General features: G+C 36.6%; 4 protein-coding genes and 1 long non-coding RNA gene across 10 annotated transcripts; 3 read left to right on the top strand and 2 right to left on the bottom strand.

Annotated features, from left to right (window-relative positions):
* Positions 1–948, top strand: LOC140013038 (uncharacterized). The gene is made up of 2 exons (XR_011820103.1): positions 1–353; positions 563–948. It is a non-coding gene; the product is annotated as an uncharacterized lncRNA (long non-coding RNA).
* On the bottom strand, positions 838–10,127 carry LOC113704213 (uncharacterized). Of its 5 annotated transcripts, none has more exons than XM_027225953.2 (12): positions 9,939–10,127; positions 8,411–8,486; positions 8,173–8,292; positions 7,157–7,273; positions 5,196–5,549; positions 4,942–4,998; positions 3,641–3,963; positions 3,175–3,274; positions 3,025–3,084; positions 2,238–2,324; positions 1,659–1,799; positions 838–1,381 (listed from the first exon to the last, which is right to left on the bottom strand). In XM_027225953.2, exons 1-12 carry the CDS (start codon positions 10,007–10,009, stop codon positions 1,052–1,054), a joined length of 1,836 nt encoding a protein of 611 aa, XP_027081754.2. In that variant the 5' UTR covers positions 10,010–10,127; the 3' UTR covers positions 838–1,051. The 5 variants fall into 5 exon arrangements, with proteins under 5 accessions (XP_027081754.2, XP_071918117.1, XP_027081752.2 ...); XM_072062016.1 differs by having other exon boundaries at positions 8,173–8,280; XM_027225951.2 differs by lacking the exon at positions 9,939–10,127 and adding an exon at positions 9,462–9,849 and having other exon boundaries at positions 8,173–8,280.
* Positions 10,128–12,624: 2,497 nt separating this feature from the next.
* LOC113702903 (probable aquaporin TIP-type RB7-18C) lies at positions 12,625–14,266 on the top strand. Its single transcript, XM_027224078.2, has 3 exons — positions 12,625–12,842; positions 13,002–13,252; positions 13,752–14,266. The coding sequence occupies exons 1-3, from the start codon at positions 12,716–12,718 to the stop codon at positions 14,127–14,129; spliced, it is 756 nt and encodes a 251-aa protein (XP_027079879.1). The 5' UTR covers positions 12,625–12,715; the 3' UTR covers positions 14,130–14,266.
* A 3,023-nt stretch (positions 14,267–17,289) lies between these two features.
* On the top strand, positions 17,290–19,859 carry LOC113704177 (VAN3-binding protein). The gene is made up of 6 exons (XM_027225895.2): positions 17,290–17,761; positions 18,024–18,405; positions 18,489–18,659; positions 19,001–19,050; positions 19,156–19,213; positions 19,368–19,859. The coding sequence occupies exons 1-6, from the start codon at positions 17,498–17,500 to the stop codon at positions 19,601–19,603; spliced, it is 1,161 nt and encodes a 386-aa protein (XP_027081696.2). The 5' UTR covers positions 17,290–17,497; the 3' UTR covers positions 19,604–19,859.
* Positions 19,860–20,057: 198 nt separating this feature from the next.
* LOC113704178 (formyltetrahydrofolate deformylase 1, mitochondrial-like) lies at positions 20,058–24,068 on the bottom strand. Of its 2 annotated transcripts, XM_027225897.2 has the most exons (9): positions 23,638–24,068; positions 23,400–23,512; positions 22,439–22,589; positions 22,247–22,320; positions 22,002–22,161; positions 21,549–21,647; positions 21,365–21,451; positions 20,844–20,906; positions 20,058–20,457 (listed from the first exon to the last, which is right to left on the bottom strand). In XM_027225897.2, exons 1-8 carry the CDS (start codon positions 23,776–23,778, stop codon positions 20,850–20,852), a joined length of 882 nt encoding a protein of 293 aa, XP_027081698.2. In that variant the 5' UTR covers positions 23,779–24,068; the 3' UTR covers positions 20,058–20,457; positions 20,844–20,849. The 2 variants fall into 2 exon arrangements, with proteins under 2 accessions (XP_027081698.2, XP_027081697.2); XM_027225896.2 differs by lacking the exon at positions 20,844–20,906 and having other exon boundaries at positions 23,638–24,062.
* Between the last annotated feature and the right edge of the window lie 811 nt (positions 24,069–24,879).

Genomic DNA, 24,879 nt, shown 5'->3' with positions numbered 1-24,879 from the left:
TACAAGCAAGAACGAACCAAGTTCCTTCTTGGTGGTCAACTCAATTAGATTGGGTTGGTTCGTCTCATTTTTCTCCCTCTCTCTTTTCAATTATCCTAGTTGATCAATCAAATCTTTTTCTGAACCTAAAATGAAATGCAGCAGTTTTTCTGACAAGAATTTTCATAAACAACAACTAAGTTAACCCCACAAGATACAACCAAAAGGCTGATTTTTGGTTGCACCCATGGAACTTAAGTACTACTCACGCACACTCTCAACAAACGATGTGGGACACATGGATAAGAACAGGGGGAACCTCTACTAAGCACTAAGGAGCACTCACTCACTCCGGTTTTTAACCTCTCCAACAGGTCTTTCTTTCTTTTTGACAAGAATTTTCATAAACAACACCTAAGTTAATCCCACAGGATACAACCAAAAGGCTGACTTTTGATTGCACCCATAGAACTTAAATACTACTAGAAGCAGCATAGTTTGATTAAGTCTTTTTGATCAATTATTCCAGTTGATCAATCAGTACCTTTTTCTAATCATCTGGATATTTTTTTTCTTTAAGAAGGGAAGGATCAAGAGGGCAAAAATAACGAGCTAAAGTAACAAGAGAATTCTGATGAAGCAAGATGCTTTGAAGACTCCTAGAGTATGCAGATAGGGCCAATAATCAGTGGCCATCATCTCGCTCGAGATTTTCTGCTTAACCATATCCATGTCAAGTCGAAGCAAATGGGTCCTAGAGCTGCAGCAACTGGGCACGGATGAAATTTAGCAACACAATGACTGCCTGTTCAAAGTAGTCTGTGCACATGTGCATTTGTTGCACAAAAGAATGAGAGCAGCTGGGAAATTTCAAGGAGAATCTTCCATTACGATCGCACATTCTTAACCTAATACAAGTATGTACATGCTAATATACATCAGTTTGATACATATCAAATCTTTTAGTAAGATCAGACAACTAATTAACAATGGAAAAGCTCAGGACTACATTGCAAAGAATGAACATCCAATTTTAATTTGATATCGACTCCCCAAGTCTTCGCTTAGACTTCTATACCAACCACGGCTTCTCTGTTAGATCCTTCGCAAACACGTATCGGAACCTTGAATTGTACGGCAACCATTCAATAATCTGAGAAGCTTTTTTGGTATTTGTACGTTCAACACATTTCTTTATTGAATCGTTAAGCTTCTTGTCTACATTTTCAGCAATCCACTTCAGAAGATCATCTGCCGGAATAGATGCTTCTTTCGTGTATCTTTCAAGCACTTTTGGTAAAAACACTTTCTTCGACTTCTTCACAACAGTATTAGCTTGAAGGAACTCCCTTTTGGCGGATTCCAATTCATCTCTAATGTTTGCTGCTGTAAAGACTCTCAGCTAGACAGGAGAGGGGGGGGGGGGGGGAATACTAAGAAGATAAATTCCAAGTTGGAAAGCAAAAGTAAATCTTTTGAGCAAAATCAGAAGTCTAATCATGACTTTCACCCTTTCCCGTGATCAGAACCTCTACATTTAACTGTCAATGACGGTACATCAATAATATCTTCCCAAGATAATAATCTTAGAGCAGAACAAAATTAGAAGATGATTAGATGTTCATACTATAGAGAAGGAGGAAAACAAATTAAACAAATTGACAGATGAAAGAGATTACCATGGGATCAGAAAAGGCTCCTGTGCAAAGGGCAAAGCAAACAAGAGGTTCAGAATCTCGGAGACCAAATTTTGAACTGATATGATGTCTTTCTTCTGCAGCTCTTTTCCTTATAGCGGTTGAAAGAAGAGTCTCTAGCCACTGTAAGAGGACAAAAGTAGTTGAGTTTGAGGCCACATCTCAAGAAGTTATCAATTTTGTAAATAATGAAGATAGCAAGTTCTTTCTTTCTTTCTTTTTCTTTTCTCTTTTTAATAATTATAGGAGCTTATCAGTCACATAATTATACTATGAATATCTTTAACCTCCTAATGATCTGTTCTTCTATCCATATTTACATTTTTGCCTTGGTTGACGCTACTACAATTCGAATGCCAGAAACTTGATATGATTGTGACATGAATATGTTTACTCATCTTTCGTTATCGTCTCCTGGAACTGATAACAATGTTACCACTTGCTTCTAACTACAAATAGAGCAAGGCATGTGTAGTTTGAAGACAAGGAGGAATGGAGGCAAAAGATTCTCATTAGGTGTTGACTGTATATTTACAATGGCTGATGGGATTAAGATGATACCTTTCCTGTTCGAGGCGCACGGAAGCAAAATATGGACTGCTCAATTGCATCTGCACTTACAGCATGGCCACCAACATTATAAGCAGCCTGCACTATACAGGAAAATCTGGGGTCATCTACGGGAAAAGAAATAACATGCAAAATAGCAAGAAGTCTAAAAAAGGACAAAAATATTCTGTATATTGGGTTGGTTGTGGAATGCTAACAAACACAATCACTTAAGATGTGCCTGCATTAAGATGATCTTACAAGCAAATCTCCAGTGCTAATCTACTTAAATGTTCAAAAGCAAAAATAATAAAATGTAAAAATACAGATGTAAGTGCACATGTTTAAAATCACCCAAATAGTTTGTTCAATTGCAGGTAGACTTTTACTAGAGTGTTCTCTCATGGTTCTACCAGTTTCTATGCCGCTAGATGTTCTTTCAGAAAAGTGTTTTCTTTACAAATGTCCAAGTGCTTATTTGCTGCAATATTCCATCAGCATAAATAAAAAGCCAAAATTTGAGCATTTGATATAGTAATAAAGTAAAACATGTTTTGTTTATCTTCGACTTCGTAGTTCTAGAGATCATCTTACTTGGATTGATACTTCCAAAAGACTAAGTTTATTTGCATTGAAAGTTGGGTAGGGAGCTTAATTTCATTGTTGGAATATCTTGGTGTACAACATATTATAATTTTCATCCCCCAATGTCATTGCGAGAAAGAGAGAAAACCAAAATAAAATTTCAGGTGGTTTGTCATGAAACAAAATTGAGCAGTATACTCATAATTTTTGCTACCTTGTGAAACAAAGCTAACCTTCTGAGAGAGCTGTGGGGTACTCCATATGCCAGATATGCCTTCATAGGTGAAAACACAAAAAATAATTAATGGAAATATCCTCAAGAAGAAAACCAAGACAATAGATTCACCAGTCTTGAGGCATTTACATGCATAATCAAGGAATTATATATATTTATCCAAAAGGCTGTCTGGACATCACTCTCCATCTGATTGATGCTCACCCTTTCCAGCTGTTCCACTAGAAGTCTGAAATTGGGAAAGGAATTGACCGTTAAAATGCACATGAACTGTGTGGTACATAACAAGCAGCAAGAAGTTCATTAAGAAGGATGCAATTTAAAAGAAAGAGCAAGCTTCAACCTTTTCAGTAACAGATACATTTCATCAACCAAAAATTTACACCTAGCTCTTCACATAAATGAGCATTTGTGGTCATAGGAGAAGAAAAGAAGAGGTCAAGTCTAAACTAAATGCTACAGCCACTTACAAATTTACTTTGAAACAAAACTTCTGAATTTCTACTGCTAGCGGCATATAAAATTTGGCAAAAACATGTGTTTCATTTAAACTTATTCATCCTTTTGCAAAACGAAAACTACAATAGAAAAGTACCTGTAATTGTTGATGGCATAAGATGCATGGGAAAAGTTATTCTTGTCAGTTGATAAACTAGATATTTCGAGTGTGCATTTGCCAGGCCAGTCTCTCGGATCCCCAGAGCCCCGCCTGGGAAGTACAACACTAGTGGAAGACCTCGATAACAAAGGCGATCTATTTTGCTCCAAATCTACAGATGCTGTGCTTCGAAGCCAGCAGTAGACTGCAGCCATACACCTGACCATTTCCTCTGCCAACTTACTTGGACACTGGTTGAGATGATCTTTCAGAGTTCGCATCACAGAGGTTCTCCTCATTGCTTGTGACTGTTCCTGAACCTGCCACAATTTATAGCAACATGGGACTTCCATCAATAAAGTGGCACAACATATGGTTATTTTATCACGAAATCAAATTTAGTTTCACTAGAAACTTAAATAAATAAATAGAAAATCGAAGATGTAATGTCTAAATACACTTTGGCTTGTTCTTGTATATAATTACAGGAAAGACATTTATGCCTTATAAAGGAGAACCATGGAATACAATTTGTTGGAACAATGACTACCCTATAACAAGATGTTAGATATATAATCAAGACAGGGGCCATCAGTAATGACTTGTACTCCTAAAATAATCGTTCTAGTGTCTCATTAGTTATCTTACTGCCTGCTTATAGAGATTGCATCATGAGGTTTACTCATTTTAAGTATGCTCCAAGCTCCTTGATGGACAAATATCTTTTGAGAAAAAAATTAACAGAAAAACTTGCTCTTATAAAGTTCAGCAACGTATTATGTGGTAGAGCATCTATTATCTGAAACATCCAACCTCAGAATCAATGACTGAATAACTAGCATAAACTACGAGTCACAATAGGAGCCATCGCTTTGAAAAACAAATGCGAATATCCATTTTCTTGAAGAGAATATGTGATGACAATGGGGGATGATGGAATAAAAAATTCAGAGAGTAGCAAACAATGTCAAGAAAAACTGAAAAAAGCATGGAAATAAAACAATAAACAGGCAGGATATATTCCTAAATATCAATAAAGATATCTAATTAATAACCTCATCTACAGATATCACTTAATAGGACCTTAGAGAATGCACTGAAGCACACATGGCCAGAAGAGATAGGTACAAGGCTTTGTATCTCCTCTTCATTAGCACTGTGAAATTTTTTGGGGGTTCCCGGGGGGGGGGGGGGAAGAGAGACTGGTGCCACCATAGACAGCTGAAGGAATGAAAAGAAGGATCATGGGCTAATGCCAAGCTTTTTGATGGAGGATATTTATCAGCACATACACCAACCTTGTGAACAGGAACGCGTAGTACTTTATGCTTCACACCCAATACTAGTAGAGAGGACTGTAAAAGGAGTGATGTGGAGACAGGAGATTAGGAGCCAAATATGATTTGTAACAGCAAATGACATTTGGGGATAGAAAATCACCTATGACGAATTGCATAGTTTAAGAAAAGGAATTTAATTAATCCCAGGACCATTTTGAAAGCAACATATGATCTTCTACCTTTCAAAGCTCACATAGAAAATAATATCCTACCTTCGCATTTTCTGTACAACTCTTCTCAAAGTGGATGTTGGCTTTACCACTAAACAGTGAAGCATGTCTAGTCTTATACTGCAGCAGGTCCCTTTTTCCCGAGTCATTTATTGAAGCAAGGGTTTGGAAAGTCCGTAAAGGGAACTTTGAAGAACAAAAAGCGCTTGAGATAATACTTGGGTGCTTTCTTGTCTCATTCTTTGTATGTGCAGGAGAAGTCATGACTGAGCTCTGCTCAGAGGATGACCTACTAATGCATTGCTCAAAGATGCTCCTGTAGAGAGAGAGAACATGCTGCTCACGATTTGCAACCTCCTCTTCAAGTAACTCAATGTCTGCCAACAACTCCTTTGTCTAAAATAATTAAAGAGTAGTGCTCATTATTTCCTATAAAGACAGTAAACTGGAAGCTAAAACTAAGATTTGATTAAATAAAGTTTTGGAACCATTCAATGGCAGTAAACTGGAAGCTAAAAGTAAGATTTAACCATCAATATTCCAAATTCAAACATTCATTTACATGAAGGTATCCAGGATTTAAATTTTCCAAGTACTTTCAGCTATTCTCTACCACTTCTTTTGGGTCCATGTCAACATTTGATGTAAAGAAGCAATTAAATCTACAGACTCATATGGTGAAAGCATTAAAGCGACAGGCTTTTCAACTATTAGGACTTGAGATAATGGTTCTGAACTTAAAACAAGCACTACAACCATGTAACTTGAGACTTCTAATCAGGCAAGAGCTTTCCAATGCCCGAAATACCCCAAATATTACCAACTGGGTATGATTGAGTAACTGTGGGATTTGGTGTTAAGTTTGCTGGTGAAAAGGTTGCGTGCTTCGTTGGCGTTGGTTAGGACTTCAAAGATAAAGGCTTAACAGCTAAAAAGGGGCTGATTCATTAAAACAGATCATAAAATCAACAAGAGAAGAATTGTAACAAGGTTAATAAATGCTAGAGATCCTTCAGATATTCCCTTTTGGATAAGTTCCAAAGTAAACTTTGCTGCTTATAGGTTCATATGAAAGTTTCAAAAGTTCCAAAGTCAGAACAAAATGTTTCTGGCACATGATTATTTATATCACCACTTCCAATAAGCAATTGAACATTTCATTAACACAGTTCCTAGTTGGAAAACCCACTAACCGTCTGCCAAAACAGTTGTAAGTTCCACAACAGGCCAAGAATATAACTTGAGTTTTAATAATAAAGACATATATAGACATTCTAAAATTTTTTACGTATATGCAAATTACATAAGTTTTTTTTTTTACCTTCAAAGAAGAGAACTCAAGGGTAACAGCCATGATAGATATTTTGAAGTCATAAAAAATAATAATGAGAAAGTCTTTAAAGTTGCTGCTATGACACTGAGGCACAGCTAGGGAGTTCTATACATCTTTTCTCGTCATCTGAGCCACTTAGCTGTACATTTCACAAGAAATGAAAAGGTCATCTATCAGATCCACTGATGATGTTCATGACCTATTCTTCACCTTTGATCTAGAATGAAACAAGTTCTAAAGATTGCATGTTATTATGGAGAAGCTTTCATGCCCAATAAAAATAGCATACTGTCACTGCAGTTGGTTGTTCAGTATGGAGAAGCTTTCATACCCACTATGCCCCATAAGATAAAAGAACAGAAGTAAGGCTAGAGGTGGTTCAGTTAACTACTTAGCCATCTGTTACACTAACACACATGATAGATATTGAATTCTTGGAAATATGGCCACCTAGTAACATAGTATGTTAAGTTGCAAACAAGATTCATATTTGCAAACCAGATTCATGAACCCAAAGCAAACTAAAATGTTAATAGCAACTAGATGCAGGAAGCTTTATCCATAGTTAGATATCATTTTCTGTTGCAAATGCTTGTGGCGAATTTGTATCTGATTCTATTACAACAACTGTAATCTAAACACAAATAAAAGACAGAGTATTAGTGCTTACTTGAGCAGCAAAATGACGATGTCCAGGAGATAATGTGCTGGAAGCTCGACCCATTGCTTTCTCAAGTACCATACGCATAGATCTCTCTTGCTGCAAACGGAATTGTAATTGCTCAATCTGCAGAAGTGATTTAACATTTATCAAAATCCAAACAGAGACAAAATAGTTATTATGTATCGATAGGCAAACGTTGTATGTATATAAAGACATTCTTAATGTACGACTTTTACACAGGGGGCAAGCGATGAATCCTGGTGAATATTCAGTATTTAAGTAATTTCAATGAAAAAGGCCTTTTTCCAAAACCTGCAGAAGGCTGATTTTACTGTTTTCTTTCTTCCTTTTATCTTTTGGTGTGGATGGGGTTAGGCTTGTACGGAAAAGCAAATTCACACGGGTCCTTGTATCAAAAAAATTTCCTACAAAAAAAAAAAAACTCCAGCAGAGCAATCAGTTTCCTACAAAAAAAAGTTTCTTTTTTTCATTCTTTGATTCTCATGCAAAAATTACTATTTTGTGTTCATATGTCACCCTGATGCTTCATTCACATTCCTTCATGGAACCATGATAATTTTTTTTTATATATGTTTTACAGTAGTCTTCAAAGACCATATGATTCGTAATGAGTTTACGATCTAAAGGTTGCAAAACCAAGGGAGGAGCTCCAAGATTAAAGTTTTAACTATCTTCCATGATTACACCTGTTATGGTGTATGTTCTTTACACGCAATGATCTAACATAGACGCACACACATGAAGCACTTCTAATCCGTGAGTCTTTGTTAACTAAAGGGGATCTTACTGGATGTGGAAAAGAATCATAAGAATGCTTGAAACTGTATAAGCTACAAAAGGAGAGACTAATTGATGGAGTACAACGGAACTATGAGCAACAGAAATCATATAATTCAACTAAGCCACTTGACTCTATGTTTGTGAAAGCATGAAAACATAGAACAGATATAGCAGACTAATCTGTCCTTCATCTTAAGTAGAAAAACAAAATCCACTCTTACATCTTTTTCCAGGGATGCTCTATGATTTGAAACAGCATCTTTGTTCACTCTAACCGAATGCGCCTGAAGTGGACTTGCCCTGCAACTCCGCGTTAAAGGGGGTAATTCCTGTTGATTCCACTGTTCAATTTGTCAAGATGCACGGTGAAAAATTTTCATCTTAACATACAAAACTGAACTTGCTGCCATCTCATGCATGCTTAAAGTGGCAGTTAATGATTGCATAACAATTTCTTACAGGTGATTCTTTAATGTCTTGCTGCAGAGAATGCAGATTACTCTCTGGTCTAACAGTCAAATTCCTGTCAGAAGCACTGCAAAAGCAAAAGCAAAAGCACTTAAGCCACTTGACTTACTACCAGAAAAATCTTTAATTGGGGTTTCCAATACGGAAATTGAAACTTCAAAGGCCAAAAGATAACAAACTAGCTTAAACCAAATGAGGCTCATCCAACATGTTAAACTTTAGTACTTTCCACCAGAAAGTGTATCTTGAAATGCAGCTTCACTTTATGCTTTCATTCTTTTTGGATTAAGTCATGGAACTTCGAATCCAAGGGACAACAGCTAAACTAGTACAAATTCAGAAGAGAAAAGAAATTAAATAACAAAGACAATGACATCCAGAAATCCAATTACTGAGTGAACACTTTTCTATTTGACATATGGGGAATCATTCATTAATTATACCATTACCCAGGAGAAGACATCAAAATAATTTCATGAGTCCAGTGACCTAGCATTTTGTTTGCCAAAATTTCTTTTACGCGGATACCTATTCATCCTGACTCCTACGAATTATTTCACCTAAAGAATGAGTTTAATCTAATATTATGGAGAGAACAACCAAGTTGTGAACTTAATCTAAACAAAAAAGAAAAAGCACGATTTGTAACTTGCACCTCAGGTCCCCCTCCCCCGAAACAAAAAAAAGAAAAAAGAAAAAACAGTGAGTGAGAGAGAGAGATAGAGAGGAACAAACAAAATTTGATTTCAACACAAGCTAGTGCGTTTTTAAAAGGTAAACTGCGCAGAAAGAACAAACATTCAACTCCTACCAGAATGACAAAATCTGAGATTACTGAAACCAAATTTCTCAGCTTTTCACCCATCACTATACAGGGAGAAAAAAGAAAAGAAAACGAAAACTCCAAAAGTATGCCAAAAAAAAAAAATGAGGTGAGTACAGCGACAAATTTATTTGATCTAAATCTTTGAATAATTCAGCATAAACTAACATACAAGTCCTACCCAAACATTTTATTAGATATAAAGGACAAGAAATGAACCTCCTAGAACGCCTATGTTGAGCATAAGTATGTGTATGTGCCACAGAATCTCCATTTTGTCTCCCAACAGCAGCAGTTTGTTTCCCACCTTCATCTACAATTAAACTAGTCATTATTCTCCACTTTCTTTGAAACCCAACCCAACATTCAAAGCTCTCTCACATTCTTCATCAACATACTCCTCCTACCCCCAAGGACCCAATCTTAATTGGGTCATTTTAAAACAAGTGCTATAAAGCAAACAAGAGAAATAAATGAAACCTGACACCACAAAAAAATTTGTTTTTTTTCAAAGAACCAATTAATGAGTGATAGAAAAAAGAAGATGATCCATTCTTTAATGGGTTCTGCACGTTTCAGGCAGAAATGGAATGTAGTTGCAAGATTTTTAAACAAGCCTGCAACGAAAACAGAAAAACAAGAAAACATGTCGTCATAATTGAGTGAAAAAACGAATACTTGGCATGCAATAGTAACCTGCTCAAATGCATGGGGCCAAAGTTAGCTAAGATGAATTCAATTCCATCACTTTGTGTCGTTGAGAGCATTGAATGGGGCGATTTATTATAGCTGGTGTGGGGTGCAGTGCCAAATGCCTCATTCTCTCACTCTCTTTTCACACAGTAACAGTGTGTAATCAGTTGCCATCAGTGTTGTCCGTATGGAATTGGAATGGAGGGTAAACCTTTTGAAAAGCTGAATCCTTTTGATGAACAGTTATTTAACTTAACGGGCAGGATTTGTGCCGCGATGCATTGGATTCGACCCAGGCATTAAAACTAGTAAATTGCAAGGCGGGCTGTGGACTGAGGGTTTGGAGCAACGTTGCAGAAGATACGGCCCAAAATGCAGAATGACACCTTAATCTGAAGTGACATGACTTTGGGCCATTTGACATGCATAGCAGTATTTTCAGGATAGAACAGCTCTTGGCAGGGCAATTAAGGATGGGTTTGGTTTGCAATTTTCTGGAATTTTTGTAGAAAATATACTGTAACGATATGATATATGATATGATATATATGAGATAATAAGGTGATTGAAAAATGTGTTCACAAAAAAGCGTAAAAATTTTTTTGGGTAGAAAACTCCTTTCCAATGACTTTTCCTTTTTACTTTTTCCAAAGCAGAAATGTAGTACATGATTAATGAATATCTAATTTTTCAACAAGATCAGACAAGTAATTAACATTGGGAAAGATGACAACTAAATATAAAGAATGAACATCCAATTTTGATTATATCTATAGCCAGCCTCCACCAGATTTCGTTTAGACTTCAATACCCACCAAGGCTTCTCTAGTAGATCCTTGGCAAACACATATCGGAACCTTGAATTGTAAGGCAACCATTCAATAATCGGAGAAGCTTTTTTGGTATTTGCACTCTCAATGCATTTCTTCATTGAATCGTGAGGCTTCTTGCCTGCACTTTCAGCAATCCAATCAAGAAGATCATCTGCTGAAATCGATGCTTCTTTCGTGTATCTTTTAAGCACTTTTGGTAAAAACGCTTTCTTCGACTTCACGACAATATTAGCTTGAAGGAACTCTCTTTTGGCGGATTCCAATTCGTCTCTAATGTTCGATGGTGTAAAGACTCCCAGCTAGACAGAAGGGGGAAAAGATACTAATAAGAAGATAAATACCAAGTCGGGAAGCAGAAGTAAATGTTTTGGCCAAAATCAAAAGTCTAGTCATGACTTTCAGAACTCTTTCCTGTGAACAGAAGCTCTAAGACCAGACAAAACAATTGCATTAATGGTCAATGATAGTATATCTAGATCTTCCTGAGAAAATACTTCTAGAGCAGAACAAAATTCGAAGATGATCGGACTGCAGAGACGAAGGAAAATAAATTGACAGATGCAAGAAATTACCATGGGATCAGAAAAAGGCTCCCATGCAAAGGGCAAACCAAACAAGAGGTCCAGAATCTTGAAGACCATATCTTGAATTGATATGATGTTTTTCTTCTGCAGCTCTTTTTTCTTCTAGCAGTTGAAAGAAGAGTCTCTAGCCACTGTAAGAGAAGTAGCCAAGTATAAGACCACACCTCAAGAATTTGTTGATTTTGAAAATGAAGTACGTACATAGTTTTAGATGCTGCACATTCTTGTTATATTTGCTGTCGTGCCACCTGTGATAACTCATTAGTTTGTGTTGCTAATCATTGTGAAAATTAGATCGTGTTAACTCACGTTAATATGCCGGTTCAATACTCACACGAGTAGGGGTGCAAATCGTTAGTTTGTATTGAATCGGTCCAACTCAACTTTCCTCTCATGCACACGAATCCACACTAGTTATCTATCTAATACAAATTCAATAAAAGACTAAGCATTATAAAATGATAAGAATTTTCTTTGCTTTTCCAATACGGGGTAAAATCTTTTGAAATACTCCTTTATCTACAACACACTTGATCACACATACTAGCATAAACCAAAAGGATCAAATTAAAGAGCTCCTCAAAGAAAGTATTTTGCATATATACAAATGACAACTATTCCAGTTGGGTAGTCTATAAGAACATCTAACTGGCTACAAATATAATGCTTCTTTATGATATAATAAGTGAAACCATAACTATTATTAGCTCGTATTTTACTAGGTTATCTAAATAAATTACCATAGTAAACCTGGAATAAAAAATGTGATCAGCTTATGACTCAAGAACTTCCTCAAAAAGAAAAAAGAAAAAAAGAAAAAGAAAAGGTTCCCCATATTATTTTGCATTATCCTTCTGCTTACACTAACATAATCACCACTATCATCAGAATTATTATAAGGCGCCCGGCTTATGTGGGTTTAGGTATACGTGTTTACTAGTAAAACTTATCATGAAATAGGCCATCAATCATTATTTTGGTGGAGTTGATTACTTTATTAAATCCACTCATTAATTATATGCTAAAAAGTGATATTGAACCACCCCTCATTTGAGCAGCAATTCCCTTAATTCTAATTACTCAGTCGTCGCCATGTACATAATGTTCAATATTCTGAACTCAGGCCGGTGGGGCGGCACCAATTAGGGGCCTCAGCTCCCTCTCTTAGGCCCCATGGTCGGTGATTAATATTGGAAATGCCAGTTTTGGCTTACAATTCTATGCACTATATAAAGAAGATCATTGTGGAACTTCATAAGCCAACAAGTTTTAGTGAGTCAATCTTTCTGGGATTTTGAGCTTTTTTTTTTTTTTCTTTTTTTTGGCTAGTAATTTGCTTGCCTTTCCCAGGTGATCGGAAACAATGGTGAAGATAGTTTTTGGTAGCTTTGGTGACTCTTTTAGTGTTGGTTCATTAAAGTGTTATTTAGCTGAGTTTATTGCCACTCTTCTCTTCGTTTTTGCTGGTGTTGGATCAGCAATAGCCTACAGTAAGTATTCCATTTCTCTGTAGTAATTGTATCGAATCTTGCCCACAACACAGCAAGAATTGAGATTCATTAGCAATTATACACATCTATTCCATTGTTTTTTTTATTATTATTATTAGTAATTTTGTGCACCAAAAATTCCTTGTTTTGTGCTTGTAGATAAGCTCACATCGGATGCAGCTCTAGACCCAGCTGGTCTAGTGGCAGTGGCCGTGGCTCATGGATTGGGGTTGTTCGTGGGGGTGGCCATTGCGGCCAACATTTCTGGTGGCCACTTGAATCCGGCAGTGACCTTTGGATTGGCAATTGGAGGAAACATAACTATTCTAACTGGCCTCTTCTACTGGATTGCCCAGTTGCTTGGTTCCATTCTTGCTTGCGCCCTCCTCAAATTTGTTACTAATGGCTTGGTACGTACCATGTACCTCAGGATCATTAATTTGTGAGAAAAAACTTGTCCTGATTATTTTATTTTATTTTTATAAACCATCGAGCTTTAGCTCAGTGGTCGCTAAAAAGGATTTTTTTTTTTACTTGTTAACATCTGATACAGTTTCTTTAGGCTTCACTTTCCTGTAGAATATGATAGATTAGGTTATAATGATATTATCGCTGAGGCAAAAAAAAAAATTTCTTTTACAAGATCACAAGTGATGACAATGGTGGGAATAATACAAACAAAACTGCAAATGATGGAAATCACAACTGAATTCAAAAACCCATAAATAGTGAAAGAAAAAACTCAATCTATCGTGGGATTTGAAAGCCTAACCATCCACTAAATTTAATAAACTTCTGATCGGAAAGGAAAGCTTAGAAAATCTAATCAGATTGGAAATTTATTGCATAATAATTAACATAAAACTCAAGAAAGGGAATTAATCTTGTGCACAATTTTTTTTTTGGCAGGCAATTCCTACACATAACGTTGCCTCAGGAATGAATGGATTTGAAGCCTTGGTGATGGAAATAGTCACTACATTTGGTCTTGTGTACACAGTCTATGCCACGGCAGCCGACCCCAAGAAAGGGTCCCTTGGAATAATTGCACCAATTGCAATTGGGTTCATTGTTGGAGCTAACATTTTAGCTGCTGGCCCATTCAGTGGTGGATCCATGAACCCAGCAAGATCATTTGGCCCAGCCGTTGTTAGCGGAAACTTCGGGGATAACTGGATCTATTGGATCGGCCCACTTATTGGTGGAGCATTGGCTGGGCTAATATATGGCGATGTCTTCATTAGTTATTATCAGGCACTCCCGGCCACCCAAGAATACACGGCCTGAGCGGCCTATCTCGTTTTTAATATGGGCTTTTTTGTATTTTGTGTCGTTGAGCTTGTAAATTTTTCTCTCTTTCTTTCTTTAAGAAACCTTTGTGGTTTTTTCCTTCTCAAATAAAAAAAGATGTTTAAAGTGCAAAATTATGTCAAATTGCAGTAGTGTTTCTCTCTATCTCTCTCGCTCTCATTTTTTTTAATGTACATTGAGGAATTAGAGAAGGTAGTGAAATAAAAATGGAACCTTTTTTTTTTCTTTTATGTTTTGGGAAGGCTATTACTAGTCCAATTCTTTACTATGGTTGAAATTGTGGTTAAATTTTGATAGAAGATTAATTTGTCTTTGGGATAACAAAGTAGGAACTTTGACACGATTATTAGTATTATTTGTCTCCTAAATCTTATCTTCTCTCCTTTTTTCAATTGCTAATTGTTTCTTGTGGAGGTCTTACCCTGCATCAATAACTGGATGACACATGTCCAAGCAAGCAGAAAAGGCTTCTCAATAGTGGAGGTTTTGGGTATCGGTCCAAATCGGTATAAAGATTGATAGGAATAAGCTTCGTGTAGATCAATATCTTTTTTTTTATCAACAGATGTGATGGATGAGAACACTTGGGAATGAATGTAACCACAGATAATGTCCAATAGTTGATGGCAAAGATAAAGAGCATCTCTATTGTTAACTTAATCCTTTGCTTGGAGAAAGTGTCTTATTATTGTAACGATTTAACGTATGTAAAACGGTCTTTGAAAATTCTGTTTACAGAAAATATGAATGAGAATCCAAATCCATTCCTGTAAGGCACATCATTTCTACAGGTTCCACACGTGTACTCTAGCCATCAAAATTATGTAACACTAGTATTGCTATGATCACTACAATTATGTGTCACTTTCTGCCGCCTAAAAATTTGGTGCTCTGCAAGATCCAGTTCATTTCTTGTTCTCCCCTCCTCTCATCATCGTGCTTGTAACATGATTCTTGTTTTTATCCCTCGTGGGAGGATTATGTTCAAATCCACATCTGTTGCTTAACTGTTAAATGATTCTTGCAAGTAATTCAAAGTTGTGCAATCCATCTTTGGCTTAAAAGGGCTTCCATCAAAAGGCACTGCTTTGAATTGAATCTGTTGAAGATGGAACGCACTGCTGTCACTCTGTCAGTATCATCACCACTGCAATCACTTTATCCTGTTGTTAAATAGACAAAATGCACGAACTCCACACTGACAAGAACTGAAGCAACTTTTGTGCACCTAGTTTTCTTAAAGCAGAGAAAACACATTATTGACTACTAAAAAGGGAGACTGTTGTTGGAGATAGGCATGCAACTGATCAGAGAATAGTCAAGATATGGTCCAGCATCATTGCTGCTCACATGAGGAAGAGATGAATGGACTATTACTACAGCATTCGGATTGAGAAGTCTTGTTGAGCCAAAAGCGGAGCAATTTTCATGAAAAGAAGAGAGTAAAAAAGGTGGAATTTATATTCACCTGATGTTTGCTTTGTACGTCAGTTTTGAGCACTTTATGTTAAAATGTATCACTTTAATCATAGGAAAGGCTGGTAATTTCAAAAGGCAAATTTAAGCAAGCGAAATTATTACCAACTTGACCTTTGGGGCTTATCAGATTGTATTTACTAGTACTATATAGTCGTGAAAAAGCAATTGCTAAAGGCAAAAGCATCTTTGAGATGAGACTTTACCAAGCAACAAGAAAAAGGTAATACTGACATTTGGCAAATTGATATCAGGGTATGCCCCTTCCCATCCGCTCCTACCATTCCGCCTCTGAAAAGCCATAGAAGTACAAATATACACATCCATAAATGGCCTTTTGTCTTCTTCTTCTCTTCTTTATATCTAAGGCACTAAAATCATGTAGAACAAGAAATTTTGGCATAGAAACTTTAGCTAGGCCATGTGATAAAGGTTAACCAACGTTGCTAGGTGTTTTTGCAACAGAAACTTTGGCAACTTCAACGCAATCGAAACAAGGTTTTGATGTATGTGTTCGCTGGAATGAAATCCATGGTTCATGAAACAAGTCCCTCCTCCCCCTCCTCCCAACACACACAATATTAAGGGATTGATTGCAATGTGCCATAGGTTCAAATTGTATTTGAAAGCCCTGTTAAAAGCATGCATATAGTTACAGAAGAAAGGTAAGTATCCAACTTTTCTAAAGTATCAAGAAGTGTTAGAACGCGCTAGAATTGTCAAACAAGGGAATCCCAGATAGCTTGGAGTTGGAGCCTTGGACTAAAGCAGACAGACAGTGCAAATAATTGCTGTAAAAAATTTGCCTAGTGCACGTGGGGCTCCTATGGGTGTGACCTCGGCAACTTCTCAATTTGCTAGCGCACTAATCCCTTCGTCCTCACTCTCTCTTAGTAAATGTTAATCCCTTTAGTCCAAGGTTCAAGAACGGCTGTGCCTGGTCCTGAAACAATTTTAAAACTAATCTAATGCCGACCACCGAAAGTTTTAGTCTTAAACCCGCAATAGATTTGGTCCTTTAGTATAATTATTATATGCTCCTCCTCGTACACATCGGCTACTTGTGCATGTCTGTATTCATAGGCCAACCCTATTTGCTTTGTATATGCAGAGCTGCATGGGCGTTGCGAAACACATTCCCCATCTTACCAGGACGATGTTTTCTTATGTTTGGTCAAATTAACATTTGTTTAGTGTCTTTGCTCAAAGAAAGAATATTGAGTTACGTAAATTTTGGAATACGTGTTCATTAATTCAGCATCGTATTCAATAGAATATTGAATTGAAAAAGATACTAATATCTTTTACGTATAAAGCATATATTGTGTTCTATGAATATGATTTTGGCATGACAAGAATTAACCGAGTCAAATAATCTAATTCAAAATTTTGTGAACTTACATAAGTTAAATTGCCAAATATTAAGTGACGTAAACAAATGTTTGACTAGACAGAATTTGATTAGATTTAAACCCGTTTGGATTGTTGTTTTACAGAATTTTTGTAGAAAAATGTAGCGCAACGTTTTGATTTGGTGCCCAACAAAGTGTGACGAGTTGTTTTCATGTTTATGCTTAATCCTACTCATATAGTACCATATTATGTATGTATATGTGTATATATATTTTTTAATGTACTGAGACCAAACCTGGAACTCCTAGGGGTTCCAACTCCAAGCACGGGACTGCTAGCAAAGGATGGTGGTGGCCACTATGCCACTTTGGTGCTAGTCTGTCTCTACTATATATACAAGTGAACTTGACTGAGCATGCTGCAGAGTTGCTTCTTGTGCTTCTCCTGCTAAAGCATAGAAGTAGTGCTATAGAGTAAGTTGTAAGTATAGTCCAGTAGAGTGAAAGTGAGTGCAAATGGAGGCTAGTCGCTTTTTAGGATGGAAGAAGAATTCAAGGAATTGGCTTCACAATGTAGAAGAAGATGAAGAGGTGAGAGCAGAATCAAATATACCATCAGTACCTCAGCCAGAAACACCGAGGGAGCCAATGGAATTCTTGTCAAGATCTTGGAGTCTCTCTGCTACAGAAATCTCGAAAGCTCTTGCTCAGAAAGAGAGAGACTCCGCATCTGACAAGAAACTGAATGCAATCCCAGAAATGGTCACTGGAAATCAGTTTGTAAGTTACTCAACTCTTTTCAGTATCTCAAGCCCTGATATACTTTTCTTCCCATTCTGGTGATCACTTTTTTATTTACTTTGTCAGTTTTCAAAGAATTGAGTCTAAAACAACTCGGTCGGTTTATCAAAAGGGTCTATAAATCCAGAATAATTAGGATTATTAACTCGTCAAGATATCTTAGCAACAGCTTACCATTAGAAATGGCAAAAATATGACTCACTGCCAGATTTGGTACCGAACGCTTTGGATTTTCTTGTAGCCAGGGAAGGTCATAAATCTGCCTGTTCAAGGTCGAAGATCAGGGGCAATTGGAAGGTGGTTTCATCATAAGGAATCTAGTCATAGTACAGTGAAGAAGAAAGACAAGGCACGAGTGGAGAATGCACATATGCATGCTGCCCTCTCTGTTGCAGGTCTAGCTGCAGCATTGGCGTCTGTGGCCGCAGCAGAAAACAGAAAAGGTTCAAGCTCTAAAATGAGCACAGCTTTGGCCTCAGCTACAGAACTTCTGGCATCCCATTGCATTGAATTGGCTGAATCAGCGGGGACTGAGCACGATCGTGTAGCCTCCATTGTCAGATCAGCTGTGGATGTTCGCAGTGCCAGCGATCTAGTAACTCTCACAGCTGCGGCTGCAACAGGTACATATCCATTCAACTGGTTTTCCATTTACTTTGAACAGTGAGTTTCAGAAGTTCTCAATGATTTCTTTGTTATTGAAAAGCACTACGCGGAGAAGCAGCTTTGAAAGCAAGATTGCCAAAAGAATCAAAGAGGAATGCATCTATAACTCCTTGTGACAAGAGCATGGCAGAAACTCAGTCTTTTGCTGGTTTTCGTAGTGAAATAGAAGATGCTCCCCTTGTAGGTGACTTGCTGCAACACACGCGAAAAGGTAATTGCGTTCTCTTGTCCACATAGAAGAGATAGTGTGTCGAGCAACAAATTCAGAAAGAAATTGGTGAACTGCGGAAGTAATCTGGTCGGGAATGTTAGTATCTTTCCTAGACTATGATGAAAATTCAGATTTCAAATTTTACTATAGCAGGAAGAAAATGCAGACTCAGAATGTTTGGCAATTAAATCCCAATTTACAGTTTATGAACTCGAAAAGATGAATTTCAAAATCTTAGGACACATCGCTTCATTTTTTGAGCCTTTTTTTTAATTGGATTGATGAGAAGCAGCTTCTTTATCAGAATAATGATTGTAATACTATTTGATTGGACTTCTCAGGTGAGCTGAAGTGGAAACACGTTTCCGTCTACATCAACAAGAAATCCCAGGTATAGAAAACACAACCAACATATGAACTAACATGAATACTACCTATTGAAATGCTTAATTATCTGGAAAGGCTTACATTGCTAACTTAACTAATCTGATGGCAGGTGATACTGAAACAAAAGAGCAAACATGTGGCTGGAGCCTTTTCCAAAAAGAACAAATGTGAGCTTTTAACATGTTCAAGTACAAATTTGCATTATATTTGTGAATCAAACAAATAGTTGTGTTTCCATCATTCTGCCATACCAAGTCTACTCACTGATTCAGGAGAAACAGTTCCATGGTTGTATCTGACGTGTTTCAGTGGCACCTGCAGGTCTTGTTTATGAGGTTTGTGATGAGACCGCAACTTGGCCGTTCAAGAAAGAAAGGGAAAACACAGAAGTCTATTTTGGAGTCAAAACTGCACAGGGTCTTCTTGAATTCAAGTGCAAGAACAAAATCCACAAACAAAAATGGGTGGATGGAATTCAAGATCTACTGCATCGAACCAGTTTCATGGAAGATGCTGAGCATTCTATGAGGGTTTTACGCATTAACAAGAGCATTTGATTGCTTGTTTGCCAATAATTTCTCAGTTTCATACGTGAAGTTTTCTTGATGAACAGAGAGTAGAGTATGTATATGTATTTGGGCTAGGGTTGACAGTGATAAATTAGATAAAAGCAGTTGTTTTCATGTGAAGTTTTGTTGTTTGCTTGCTCTGATATCTGTATCATCCAGCAACATAAAAGAGCAAGTCTCTCTGTACAAAGATTCATGTTCATTTGTTGATAGCATATGATGAGCCCACGGTTGTAATTCCCAATTTTTCTTCCTGTGCGAGTACGTGTGCTTCTCTTTCTATTGTATATATCATAATTACAACTGTCATCTGCCAAATGTAGTGCTTTACTATTTGTTAAAAAGTTATTGAGCATCTAGTTACAGCAAGTAGTTTTTATATCTGCCTTCCCTTCAATTTTTCTCATATAATTTGGTGATGAAATTTAACAAGTCATATTGCTTTGGCTAAAAGAAACACCATAACTGATTTACCAAAACTACACATCTGATGAGCTACAGAACTAAACAAAACAATTACAGAGTAAGTGAAAGTGGTTTTAAAAGTTTGTCACTTGGAAATGCATTGGAAGAGTGCAGGTAAAATGACTTTGCATCCCATACTTAATACACGCCTCCTCCTTCGCTACTCCCCTGGAAAAGAACCCCACTGAATATGAAATCCCTTTCAAAACAAGAAGATTTGCCTTTCATCATCAAAACACAACAGTCTTGTTTCGTTCGTAAGGCAAAACACGCAGCTCACAATATGATTTTATTGCTTTTGAAAGGCATCGTTTCTCAAGATCCATGGACTTCTGTACAAAACTCTGCAAATTATCTCTGTGGGAAACTCTTTCCACCTGAAAAGTTAAAATGTTCTATTTTAGAACGACAGCACCGTGACACACTTTCATCTAGTACTTTCAATGTACAGAAATTGCATAACGGTAGGAGGACTCATGTTCCATATTCTGAAGATACAGCAAGCACAAGCAGACAGTATGAGAAACAGCTGCAGGCATAGACATTTAAAGGCCTGTCCCATGCATACGCTTTATTTAATTATGACATGCGTAACTTGTTATGTGCACTGAAAAGATTGTTTTCTAACAAGAGGAGCCTCACATGCCAAGCTTAATTAACTTTTTGCCATGTTGAAATGATCAGATAAATCAAAATCTTAAATGGACAATGATAACATGACTTGGTTAAAGAGTACAAGAATATCAAACAGGTAGCAGAGAACCTAAGGTCAGTTATATCGAACCAGAATGCTGATGCTAGAGTTCACGTTACCAAAATATGGTACCTGTATATAGCCAGCAATAGATTAGGAATACATCAAAAATATAACAAACACCACTAGCCTCTATCTTAATGCCAATTCACAATAGCATATCATACAGTGGCAGCACATATAAGTTGGTGCAGAAAATAGAACAAAAAATTTGAGTACACACTATTCTAAAACTCAAAATTCTTAGACAGAGGACAGTTCAAATCAACTGGTAGCCAGCACTCGAAGGGGCAGAGAAGGTGGTTAAAGAATTTCTCCACCACTATTATGGCAAATAAATTATCTTTTAGGAACTAGCATCTTAAGACTATGAGAGATGAAATTTTTAACTCTGGATACCTGTTTGATAGCAGGTACTAATAAGTTTCAATCCCTACTTGACTTGTTACAGCAACCAATTTGAAGTATGCTGAACCTTGAAGTACATGAAGTTGCAAAATTTAGATTGTAAACAACATAAAACTAGATACCATTTGCTCAATTATTGGCCCTTCATCAAGTTCTTCAGTAACAAAGTGACTTGTTGCACCAATTAACTTGACGCCAGCATCAAATGCCTGCAGATTGTGAATGCCAGGTTACAATCTACCAAAAAGAAGTAAAGGGTAATGACTAAAACAAGCATTTCAAAAAGGCTTAAAAAAAAGAAAAAACCTGCTTAGCTGGATGACCACCCTTGAAAGATGGCAATAGGCCATGATGAATATTAATAACATCCTTTCCATAACTTTTTAAGAAGTTTCCAGAAAGAACCTGCAGAAATCAACTGAAGTTTTAAAATACAGTTATTGCAATGTGTAATTGAATAATGCTAGTCTGGTATATCAAAGCACAAGTGTATGATAACAAAAAAACATCAGAAGCAGCAAATGCAGTGATTCCAATGCTCTACTCTGTTGTATTAAAGCAAAAGACATTTGAACTGAAGATCAAAATGGTAGATGAGATGAAGAAACATAAAAATATTCTAGAATTTTAAATGTCAATCAACCAAGTCTTTGAAGGATGCTGAGAAGAAATCTCAGTCTGTTGACCTTATGATTGTAAACCCAAAATCATTTAGATGAACACCAACAGCAATCATTACAATATCAAAGATTATATTACCTGCATGTATCTAGCAAGCACTAGAAAATCAGTATCCTGGACTAAGTCCAGGATCTCTTTCTCTCTTTTATCTTCAGGAGTTGTCCTCAAGCAATGGTAAGGTATTCCATGCCGCTCTAGGAATAGAATCAAATGGGTGTTCGGAGCTCTATCATGATTGCTGTCAAAATCAACTGGGTGTCAGAATTAAGCTGTCAAAGCCAGTGCAACACAAGAAAATTGTAAAATCTCCAAAGTATTTTTGCCTTATTACTGATGCTATTTGAATTGGAAGCCTTCCATCTTGCCAGCCATGCAACAAATCAACAAGACAGTGGTCCTGTAAAAGCACGAAAGTAGCTTAACTAAAGAAAGCAAACAAAAGGACAAACTAGCAACTACGTAGGTTTGGATATTAACTTTGATACAACAATTATTAGAAGCAAGAGGAAAATGACCTGCTTTGAGGCAAGAATTGCAATTTTATGTCTAGGGTCAAGGTCAGGCACTCGGACAACAGAATTTATAGCATTGAACATCCTCGACAGTTTCAGAAAGTCTTCATCCATTTGTACACGAGACCATTTCGCCCGGTGAAAGATAAATTCACTGTAAATTGCAGCGCATTTCTGTATTACACACATGTTTTGGAGAAAATCAACATTGACTGCCTTTAATATATTTTCAAGCTACAAACTCTACCATGACAGGCAAAGCCTTCAGATAGGTTCACGCCAAAAAACTTGACTACCTTAAGCAAGTGAGTGAATAATAGCACAAAGATCATTTTTTATCAAATGCAGGAAAAAAATCAGGTTATGTTGAATCTGACTAAATGTGACAGCTGCGATCACTGAGCATAACAGGAGGAACTCTCCTAGTAGGTCCTGGGAACTATTTTAGTTCCAGATGTAATGCCTCAAACCAAAGAGTACCCCAAAAAAGCAAGCATAATCATTATCATATAACGCAAGTACTTGTCATTATACTTCAATGATATGAAATCCGAAAATCTGTCTTCTCGGTCTCGCATGGTTTAAGTTCAGAAGGGAGATTCAACGGAAAACACATCAGGAAAGATGGTATCTTTTCCATTCCTTATATCATGGAGATAACTTGCAGATAATACAAGAAGTTGAACTAAGAGATAAAGCATCTCAAGTACAGTTATAAAATTCTTGTGTCTTAGTCAAATTTGCAAAAACATGTCAATCATTAGATTTAATAACCATAATCTACCATTGAAGGATAAATTACAAAAGGGACCATAACTCTCAACGTCTGGCCTAAATCCACTTCACGGTACCTCAAACATAAGCCAGATAATCCAAAAAAGAACAAGAAGAAAGGACAAACCAACTTATTAACTTGCCATAGAAAAATGTACCAAGAAACAAAGTGCAAGAGAGTGCAATAGACCTTCTAGAGTAAAACACATTCTTGTCCTCAGGCACAAAAACATCAGCATTGAGAATGTTTCCACCTCTTGAAGCAATACATTCTGATAGCTTTGCAACTATTCCCACCTCATCCTGCAATTTTCACACACCGAAAACAAAATCAAAAAATTAAAAATCCCATCTTTATACCTCATTCGGCCTAATCCAACTAAAAAATGAAAAACCATTTCAATGCCATTAATGATACCGTTACTCACTGGGCAATGGAAGACATGAATACCATGGCTGACGGAGGAAGAGGTAGATTCATCAAGAGACTTCACCTTGAAGGGCCTCTTTGAAAATGTCAAAACTTGAGCAGGGAAACTTGAGGACACCACTTTACGTAGGAAACTCATTTCCTTCTCCGCCCCAATTCGATTGTTGCCTCTCTCAGAGAGTTGGTTGAGTTGGCAACCCACAACTTACAGGCCTACGCAACCCACCCTACACAAGTAACACAACTGTTTAATGCATTTTGGGGCTGTTGGGTTCCTTTTTTTTTTTTTTTTGGGTCTCTGGGAGGGAGGTAATGGGGCTGCCGGTATATTGTGTAAATCACCAGCCATTAGTTGCAAAGATTGGAAAATGACATTCTTCGTATGCTTTCTTGGTGGTTAGATTTTGGATAAATATTATATTTTTTCCTTTACCCTTTCTCTATCTGTTCCTCTTTTTTTTTTTTAGCCCCTGTTGTTATCTAAAACACGTGATTAGGAAAAGGTTTGCCAGAAGTGGACAAAAACCCATAGGCCATAGCCGCTGATCCTCAAGTGACACAGTACTACCATTTTGTTTATGGAAATGGATGAATGAACTTTTATATGTATTGTTTTTCCAAATTTCAAGGTTTAATTGTCTCAGTCTCGAGAAAGATTCAGAAAGCCTTATAAAAGTATATAATTTTTACTTTTAAGCATGTGGAGAATGGAGATTGATTCATTTGATCCCATACTAATAGGATTCTTACCTTTTTCTAAGAAATGCACCACAGGAGGTTGTAGTGTGTCGTGCTAGCTTGAGTGTGTTTGAAAAAATAAATAAATATAACATAATAATTTTTTACGTGATGTATATAAAATAAAAAATAATTAAAAAATATATTTATGATATAAATAAATAAATTTGTATAAAGAATCTGTTATTCAAACAAACTCATTGTTGGTCTTTTTCGTCAAATATAATTTGACCGAATCGAAAAAGTAACAGTCACGATTATTTTATTTGTTTTGCCACATTTTGACATCTATTTTCAAGTAATGTAAGCAAATCATTATCTAACTAAGACCTCATTTGGCATTGCTGTGCTTTCACACAAAAAGTGCTTTTAATCATTAAAAGTACTTCTAAATTGTTTGATAACTAGTTTTCATAATTTAAGAATCCTGGTAACTCCTTTTTTTTTTTTTAAATGAGTATATTTAAATCCAAAATCTTTTACTTATAATCCCTTTCATCTT

The sequence above is a fragment of the Coffea arabica genome, chromosome 8e, assembly GCF_036785885.1.
Source record: "Coffea arabica cultivar ET-39 chromosome 8e, Coffea Arabica ET-39 HiFi, whole genome shotgun sequence".
Lineage (NCBI taxonomy): Eukaryota > Viridiplantae > Streptophyta > Magnoliopsida > Gentianales > Rubiaceae > Coffea > Coffea arabica.
This window is presented reverse-complemented; position numbering and strand designations above follow the sequence as displayed.

Excerpts from the sequence above, each read along its gene's own strand:
- LOC113702903 (XM_027224078.2), top strand. The coding sequence starts at position 12,716 with ATGGTGAAGATAGTTTTTGGTAGCTTTGGTGACTCTTTTAGTGTTGGT. Across the intron at positions 12,843-13,001 it reads TGGATCAGCAATAGCCTACA|ATAAGCTCACATCGGATGCA; the intron begins GTAAGTATTCCA and ends TTGTGCTTGTAG. Across the intron at positions 13,253-13,751 it reads AATTTGTTACTAATGGCTTG|GCAATTCCTACACATAACGT; the intron begins GTACGTACCATG and ends TTTTTTTGGCAG.
- LOC113704177 (XM_027225895.2), top strand. The coding sequence starts at position 17,498 with ATGGAGGCTAGTCGCTTTTTAGGATGGAAGAAGAATTCAAGGAATTGG. Across the intron at positions 18,406-18,488 it reads CACAGCTGCGGCTGCAACAG|CACTACGCGGAGAAGCAGCT; the intron begins GTACATATCCAT and ends GTTATTGAAAAG. Across the intron at positions 19,051-19,155 it reads ACATCAACAAGAAATCCCAG|GTGATACTGAAACAAAAGAG; the intron begins GTATAGAAAACA and ends ATCTGATGGCAG.
- LOC113704178 (XM_027225896.2), bottom strand. The coding sequence starts at position 23,778 with ATGAGTTTCCTACGTAAAGTGGTGTCCTCAAGTTTCCCTGCTCAAGTT. Across the intron at positions 23,513-23,637 it reads TTCATGTCTTCCATTGCCCA|GATGAGGTGGGAATAGTTGC; the intron begins GTGAGTAACGGT and ends TGAAAATTGCAG. Across the intron at positions 22,590-23,399 it reads AATGTGTTTTACTCTAGAAG|TGAATTTATCTTTCACCGGG; the intron begins GTCTATTGCACT and ends TGCAATTTACAG.
- LOC113704213 (XM_027225950.2), bottom strand. The coding sequence starts at position 9,574 with ATGACTAGTTTAATTGTAGATGAAGGTGGGAAACAAACTGCTGCTGTT. Across the intron at positions 8,487-9,461 it reads CAACATAGGCGTTCTAGGAG|TGCTTCTGACAGGAATTTGA; the intron begins GTTCATTTCTTG and ends TTGCTTTTGCAG. Across the intron at positions 1,382-1,658 it reads GAGCCTTTTCTGATCCCATG|CTGAGAGTCTTTACAGCAGC; the intron begins GTAATCTCTTTC and ends TCTCCTGTCTAG.